Here is an 8510-nt window from a genome sequence, read left to right on the forward strand (position 1 = left end):
AATTGCAGCTGGCTTTTCTGCCATAGTGTCCTTGAAACCCCCATCCACCTTGAAAAATGTTTCATAGGAGACTGGGTTTTAACTGGGCTGCCCCATAACTCGATCTCCTTTTGTTCTAAGACTGAAAATTACTGTCAACAGGAAAAGGTGGTACAGAGACATTAGAAGCTAGGTCAGGAAGGCAGGTGCAGAGAAGAATCCATGCACAATTAGAGGATGGCTAATTCTTGGGCACAAGAATTTTTTCTATACCAACTCCATCCTTCACCAGGTTAGCCTAGCCTGCCATGCACAGCAGGGTGTATGTGTTGTGTGTGTTGGTTTTGTTTTCTTTTTTTTTTTTTTTAATGCAAGTTGTGAGGGTGAGGTATTTTTGTTTGTTTTGTGATACTGGGGATTGAACCTTGGGCCTCACGTGTGCTGGGCAAGCACCACTGAGCTATATTCCCATCCTGATAAGGATGCATTTTAAGACTAATGCCCTTGTTCCTACCCTGTGCTATCCAGGGACAGATGCATGAAACAAGGACCAAAATCTTTAACCTTTCAAAATCTTGGCTTCTAGAGAGACTTGCAAGTGTGGGCCTCTGTGGCGCCCGGAGCCAGTGTCCTGCCCTGCTGCAGTAGTGGTTGACAGTGTTGTCATGGTAGCTAAAGAAGAAAAGGGGGTTTCGTTTACATGCTGTGAGATCACCGCAAACCTACCTCACTGTGTCGAAAACGGGACAAATGCAATAGAACGCATTGGGTGGTGTGTGTCTGATCCTGGTTTCTTGTCTCCCTCAAGTGCTGCCCCCTCTAGTCATTGTTTTTGTCTGGGCTTTGTAGGACTTTACTGAGTCTCTGAGTTGGTGATTGCTAGGTGGCCTCGTTTGTGTAAATATAATGTGTTGGTCTTCATGTTCTTTTGGGGCTTTATTGTTTACAAAACTTCTTTTTGTATTGAGAAAAATAGCCAAAGCATCTTTGACAGAAAGTTCTGCACCAGACAAAAGGATCTGAAACATTAAGTGTGGAGGCCCTCCTAGTGTGATCTCACACCATGCTTTTTTCTTTTGTGCTCCTCTTTCCCTGTTCCCCATTTTGGACCACATTCTCTGTCCTTAAAACAGCTCCTATACTGACTACCCTCTTCTTCAAAAGAAAACTTAAGCACCCATTTAATTCTTGGAGTGTCTCTTTAACTCTTAAGTGACACACAAAAACTCTAAACGCCTAATCTTGCCTCTTGTTCCCAACCTCGATCAACACCCATTCCCCCTTTTTTTGGTTGTTTGAGACAGGGTCTTACTCTGTAGTCTAGCCTCAAAGTCTTGGCTATTCTCCTGCCTTAGCTTCCTCGGTGCTGGGATTATAGATGTGAGGCACGTCTCAGACAAGACCATTTCTTGGTGTAATTCTTGTCAAACATAACACTGCTGTGTTTGAATGGATCGAACCTACTTAATCTATAATCCTCAAGTAGGTAGAAGCAGTTGTGGGGCCTTCCATGTAAAAAGTGGAGTCTGGAGACCAGAAAAGGGCATATGAATGTATATTCAAGTCACTCAGGAACTTTTATGCAGGTGCAAGAAATTTGTGTCAAAGTGGCCACAAGATTGTTTAATAGGAGACGAACGAATGTAACTCCATGTTTACTGCTAGAAACCAAAGCTTTGTGAGAAATCTTGAATTTATGGGGAGGGAGGGTGGGAAAGTGTACCTGTCTGTTCTTTCCCTGATCCCTTCTCTTTCCTGAACTGCAGGAGACTTAAGCCCCCTTGGGCTTTGGTGACCCCACCACTAGGGTGTTTATTTCATGGTTGATTTTACTGTACCCTGGTACTTATTTCTTTTCCTATTATATAATCATTTTGTAACACATGCTGACTCTTCTTCCCTTTTTTTCCCTGGGAAAATAAAGACTTATTGGTACTCAAAATGTTCTCTCCTTGTCAGATATTTAGAATGCTTTTCTCTTCCCATAATTCCTACCTTGGAGTGGGAAGTCACAGAACCATTAAGTTTTCCCTATTGACACTTTGTTAGGGATGAATCTTGAAAGTTCAGTCCTTAGAGGACCTCATTACAGTGGATTTTTGTTTCTAGTTAAGGCCTCTTGTCCTTTCCTTGGAAGCTGCCCCATTCAAGAGGGGATTAGAGACTTGGCATGCAGAAGAATGGGGATGCCTATGCCACTGGCTGGGATGAAAGGATGGGGCCATGGCTTAGGGCATGAGACCCTAATAATACTTTGTCCCTTACTCCTCAAAGCCCTTTGCAAATCCTAATTAACCCCTTGCAGCACCCCAAGAAGGAAAATACCATACAGAGCTGGGGAAATTGAGGCCAAAGGAGATTCACTGACTGTAAACCAACATTTTATTTGAGATAGTTTGCTAGCCTTCTACTGAATACTGAACATTTAAACATTCTCCAAAGGAAAAGATTATTTTTAAAAGGGGAGAGGGGTCCCACCACAGGCAAATCAGGTATTAACAGAAAGTGCAAGGAAACAAACTGGATTTAAATAAATCCTTGGAATGTTGGTATTACTGGAGCAGGGGGGTTGTGACCCTTTAACTAATTGTATCAAAAGCTAAACAGCAGTGCAAGGTACTGGGCTTCAGTGAACCATCTTCCTGCAAAGCTGAAGTCATTACTAGTCAAACCGTTCCCAGGTCAAGAAGGAGGAAGAACAGATAACTAAGATTTGATAAGTGGGCACTTCATCTCCAAGGCTTTAATTTCACTTCTGTTGAAACTACAACCTTTTAATCAGGAAAAGCGGAAGACCAATCAACAACTCTTCCTTGCCCTGTGCCTTTGAGACTGCGAGACAAAGTAAAAGCGTTCACTGAAATTGTGAAATTCTATTACACTCAAGTCATGGAAGTTTGGTGATTTGAAAGACATGTTGGTTGCATCAGATACTGAAAGTTCTCTTGTTTTGAAAGTGGAATTACCAAATTATGTAATTCAGTGTCTAAAAGTCTTGTAAGATTTGGTACAACCCTTTTTGATTTCTACTTTTGTTGACTATGTCCTTTTTGTTATTATTTTTTAATTATATATATATTTTCTCTAGTTTTTTTGAGACAGTCTCTATGTAACCCAGAGCACCCCAAACTCTCCATGTACCCAAGGATGACCTTAACCTTTTGATCCTCCTGTCTCCCCCTCCTGAGTGTTGGGATTGATTACAAGCATGGAACACCATGGCCATTTTATGCTGGGCAAGGGATGAATTGAATGCTTCCTGCATGCGGGCAAGCACTCTATACCAGCTGAGCATCATTCCCTAGGGCCATGGTCTGTTATTTTAGAAATCATTCTTAAAGTAAAGCTGTCTCTGGCCTTGCGCCTTTTTACTTCACTTGGAAATGAAGTAAATACTTGATCTTAGGAATCTGCAAATTATAAATACTAGATACTCAAATTGGACTAGTTTAGCATTCAGTATGCCTATCACCTGGACAAGGTACCTCTTCCCAACCGATTAATATCAATAAATGAGCTAAAATGCAAATGACAGGGTATGGTTTCTATTTACCCAAGAAACATCTTGAACTTCTGATCCTCCTGCCTCAGCCTCTTCACAGAAAATAAGCTGCCATACTGGCTAATGTAATTTGGGAGAGAGTTTTTTGTGTTTGTAAACAGGGTCTCACTATGTAGCCCTGGTTGACCTGGTACTCCCTATGTAGACCAGGCTGGCCTCAATCTCAAGAGATCTGTTTGGATGCTGGGACTTTAAGAACGGCTAAAAATAAAATTTTTCAGAAATTTTTAATTTTTTATGTGCATAAGTGTACTGCTTGCATGTAGGTAGGTGCACCTGAGGAGGTCAAAAGAAGGCATCGGATCCCCTAGAACTGGAGTTATGGGGGGCGGTTAATAACCACCAGGGTCCTCTGCAAGAACAGCCAGTGCTCTTAACCGCTCAGCCATTTCCCCAACACTAAAAACACAATTTTAAGACTAAACTACAGCAGAACTACTGAACAAACCCAGTTGAGCGCAGAGGCAGGACGACTGACGTAAGTTCGACGTCACCTGGACTAATTAGGAAGACAGGTGTCAATAAAACAAACACTGCCGTCAGCCATAAAAACACCCCTTAACTTCTGAGTTGAAGTTCCCCCGGTCTGGACACGCGAAAAACTTGCCCAGCACCTGCTCCATACGCTGGGCAGCCATCATCTACTGACCTGCTTTCCCTGGCTGGGCGGAACCTTCCCTACCAGTTTTGCACGCGAACCACCCCTACGCCCCCAGCGTCCCGCCCGCCCTCTGGGTCACGTGTTCCCGACCACCACCTTTTGTACTGGCCCCGCCCCTAGGGAGTCTTCACCAATAACAGTCCTGCTAGTGTCCATTAGCCCCGCCCCGAGCCTGCAGACACAAGGCGGGCTCCTCCCTCTGGGGGGCGGGACGTCGGAGGCGTATCCTAGCAGCCAGCGATGACGTATATTTCCTGCGCCACGTCGTTCGGCCGCGTCGGCGCACTGGAACAGTAAAAAACCCAGCCTGCCTTGCTTTTCTGGTGTTGCGTGAACTCGCACAACCGCAAGACCGGCAGCCAGCTGGGGCGGTAGCTGCGGGAGGAATAAAGGAAGAGTTTCAAGAGTGGCTGCGGACCACTGAGGAAACACGTGTCACAGCTGAAGGGGTTAGTGAGTGGTTAGCGCAGAGAAACGGCTTGCGGGGAGATGAGGAAAGAAGATGCGGGGAATGATCAAGATGTAGGCACCATGATGTGGCAGGAAGCCGCCTTGGATGTTCTGCAGACAGCAGTTCAAATCACGAGGAAAAGAAAATGGGAACCGCCAAGACAGGGAAGCAAGCCAAGGCTTGCCCCCAAGGTTCCCGTTGGTGAAATATTAGACCAGTGTTTGGATTCAGATGCTGGCTGCTTTCTACAGTCCACCTGAGTCTCTGAGCGAGCCGTATCCCCTCGCAAGCACTAGTAACTTACCTGTTTTTTATTTATTCAAGGTTACCTAGCTGGTGTTTTGTTCTGCGGTGATTTTTCTGACAACAAGAACTATGTCATGGATCAAGGAAGGAGAGCTGTCACTTTGGGAACGGTTCTGTGCCAATATCATAAAGGTGAGCAGTGGCCCGGAGGACCAGTTTGCCTTTTGGACGATTGGGTAATCTTATTAAAGTTCAGCAGCCCATGTTGTTAAGTGGCATGTAGCAAAGGAACCAGAGTCTTGGAATTGTAATATTGCTTGTTGGACTAGATTTCTAGAACGTTATCTAGTATGTTATTGTTCCCAGTGACTTTTCAGGCAGACCAGGGTATCTTTGATTTATTTTATTTTATTTTACTTTATTTTATTTTATTTTATTTTATTTTATGTGTATGAGTGTTTTGCCTGCATGTATGTAACTGGACCCATGTCTCGCAGTGCCCACAGAGGTCAGAAGAGGGAGTCGGATCTCCTAGAACTAGAGTTATGGACTGTTGTTAGCTGCCATGTGGGTGCTGGGAATCGAACCCGGGTCCTCTGCAGGAGCAGTCAGTGCTCTTAACCACTGAGCCCCAGACCAGGGTCTTTTAATATCATTGGGCAGCACAGACAGATGTTCCTTATAGAATACTGAAATTTAGGTCTTGGGGATGTAGCTCGTGGTAGAATGCATACTTAGCATGCACAAGGACCTGAGTTTGAAAAAGGAAGAGAGAGACTATGAATATGAATGAAAAGTAACTGAAATTTGTTTCCCTAGAACTCTAATCCACTTTAAAACCTAGTACTGTCTTTTGGGTAAAAATAGAATACTCTTTCTTTGATGGTAAAGTCTTTGGATTCTAGAGGCAGACAAGCCTGAGTAAAAGTCCTGTTATTTACCAACAGTGTCACTAAACAAACATAAAGCCTCCATGAGGATTAAAGGAAACATATATGCAAAGCACTTAGCACAATGCCTTGTGGTCCCCAGTTACTGCTATGACTGGGGTGATCTTTCAGGCCATTGGAGAGTATGATCCCTGTTTCTCCCACACATCCCCAAATCTTTGTTCTTTTAATTACATTTATTCACTTATTTTTGGGAGGTGTGCAGCACATATATGGAGATCAGAGGACAACTTGGGGGAAAGGATTTTCTCTACCACATGAATTTTGGGCATCGAACTCAAGTCGTCAGGTGTGTTGGCAAGTGGCTTAACCAGCTGAGCCAAGTCTCACTGGCTACAATCCCCAAAGACTTCTTTCAGCCTTTGTTTTTTCATTTGGGAATCATGACAATGTTATATTGTGTGCCTAAGACAGGTTTTTGACTCAAGCATTGAATTTGTCCTTTTTTTGTTTTTTAACATTTTATTTATTATTTTTATTTTATGTGTATGAGTGTATTGCCTGTGTGTAGGTAAGTGCACCTGTGTCGTGCAGTGCCCGAGAGAACAGAAGAGGCTGTCGAATCCCTTGGGACTGGAGTTACAGACTGTTGTTAATATTATTTTTATTTTATGTGTATGAGTGTATTGCCTGCATGTGTGAGTGCACCTATGTCATGCAATGCCTTGGAGGTCAGAAGGCAGCTTCTCATTCCCCTGGAACTGGATTAAGGACGGTTCGTAGCCACCATATGGGTGCTGGGAATTGAACCCCGGTCCTCTGCAAGAGCAATCAGTGCTTTTAACCACTGAGCCATCTCTCCAGCCCCCAGCCTAGGGATTTTTATCTTCTAGTTCAAACCGATTATTTTGGTGTTTCCCTTTGACCCAATCTATCTTCAAAGAGAATGGGTTGGGTCATCTTTGTCTTTGTCTTGTTCTGCAGGCTGGCCCGGTACCCAAACATATTGCATTCATAATGGATGGAAACCGTCGCTATGCCAAGAAATGCCAGGTGGAGCGGCAGGAGGGGCACTCACAGGGCTTCAACAAGCTTGCCGAGGTGGGTCTGGGTGGCAGAACCTAAAGTGAACAGTTTGAATTAGATGATAGAAAATGAAGCTGTGGATTCAGTGGTTTGAGTGCTTTTTATTCCTGTTTTTGTTTTGTTGCTTGGTTGCTAGCCACAAGTCTCATGATGACATTTACGAAAATGGAATCATCACAAAATATTAGAAACAATAACAAAATTTGCTCCTGTGTTACTGAAATAAGTCAGTTGCTTTTATTATTATATGTCTTATCCAGGCCCTATGGTAAAAATGTCTTAACATTTTAAAAACTGCAGACTGGTAAGATAGTTCAGGGGGTAAGTGTGTTTGCCACCAAGCGTAATGACCTGATTTTGATCCCTGGAACCCATGCAGTAGAGAGAGAGACTCACTCAATGCCCAGAAGTTGTTTTCTGGTCCATACATGTGCTGTGGTGTATGCACACACAGCATTAAAAAGAAGAATTGTAATTGCATATACAGCTCCAGTGACTTTATTTTTACTTGACATATATTCTTCTAAGGTGATATTTAGCCTTTCTGTGTTTTAATGACATAGAAGATTTTAGTTTGTTTCTGAGTCAGGGTCTCATATAGCCAGGCTGACCTCAAACTCTGTGTAAACAAGGTTAACCTTGAACTCTTCCTCCTCCTCATACTTCCTGAGTGCTGGGATTATAGATTATAGATGTGTACCACTGTGCCTTGTTTTATGTGGTACTGGGATCAAACCCAGGGCTTTGTGCATGCTAGTCAAATACTCTACCAACTGAGCTACCTGCCCAGCCCTGGTTTATGTGGTATGCATGTATTCATTTATTGGAACATGGTGTTGGACTCAAAGTCGGGTGATCCTGCTGCCTGTATGTACCTCCTGGGGCTGAGATACAAGCACACCTACCATACCTGGACTGAAGATTTTTTCATGAGAATCTCACATTTGTTCCTCTATTCTGCTCACATTTGTTTCTGTGTTCCACTGCTATTGGACATTATAAATAGTACTATTTTAGCCAGCCGTGGTCGCACACACCTTTAGTCCCAGCACTTGGGAAGCAGAGGCAGGTAGATCTCTGTGAGTTCAAGGCCAGCCTGGTCTACATAGCTAGTTCCAGGCTAGCTGGGGCTACAGGGAGACCCTGTCTCAAAAAGACCTAAATAAATAAATAGTACTATTTTAATTTGTACTATTTAATGGCACACATGTACATTCTCAGTGTTCAGGAGGCTGAAGCTGGAGAGTCTTAAGTTTCAGTCTAGCTCAAATCATGTAGTGAAACAGTCACAAAATAAAAGATAAAATTTAAAAAATATTTGGGTGTATCTGAAGAGATGTCAGAGATGTCACAGCAGTTAAAAGAGTGTACTGCTTTTGCAGAGGACCCCAATTGGGTTCCTAACACTCATGTCAGGTGCCTCAAAATGGCCTCTAAGTCCAGCTCAGGGGATCCAGCGCCCTTTTCTGGTCTTCATGGACACTGCATGAATATATACATATCTACACATAGACAAGCACATAATTAAAAGTAAAATAAATTAAAAAAAAATTTTTTTAGCAGGCTGGAGAGATGGCTCAGAAGTTAAGAGCACTGAATACCCTTGCAGAAGACATAGGTTTGAGTCCCAGCATT

General features: G+C 43.3%; 1 protein-coding gene across 2 annotated transcripts in view; it reads left to right on the forward strand.

Moving 5' to 3' along the window:
* The first annotated feature begins 4467 nt into the window (after nt 1-4467).
* The window catches only part of Dhdds (dehydrodolichyl diphosphate synthase subunit), a 28543-nt gene continuing 24500 nt past the window's right edge, over nt 4468-8510 (forward strand). For both annotated transcript variants that reach the window (XM_008836817.3, XM_008836820.3), the window contains exons 1-3: nt 4468-4651; nt 4978-5091; nt 6774-6890. In XM_008836817.3, the coding sequence (XP_008835039.1) occupies nt 5029-5091; nt 6774-6890 (180 nt within the window). In that variant the 5' untranslated portion in view covers nt 4468-4651; nt 4978-5028. The remainder of the gene's footprint in view (nt 4652-4977; nt 5092-6773; nt 6891-8510) is intronic.

This window comes from Nannospalax galili, unplaced genomic scaffold, assembly GCF_000622305.1.
Source record: "Nannospalax galili isolate Female #2095 unplaced genomic scaffold, S.galili_v1.0 scaffold1258, whole genome shotgun sequence".
In the NCBI taxonomy this organism is placed as follows: Eukaryota; Metazoa; Chordata; class Mammalia; order Rodentia; family Spalacidae; genus Nannospalax; species Nannospalax galili.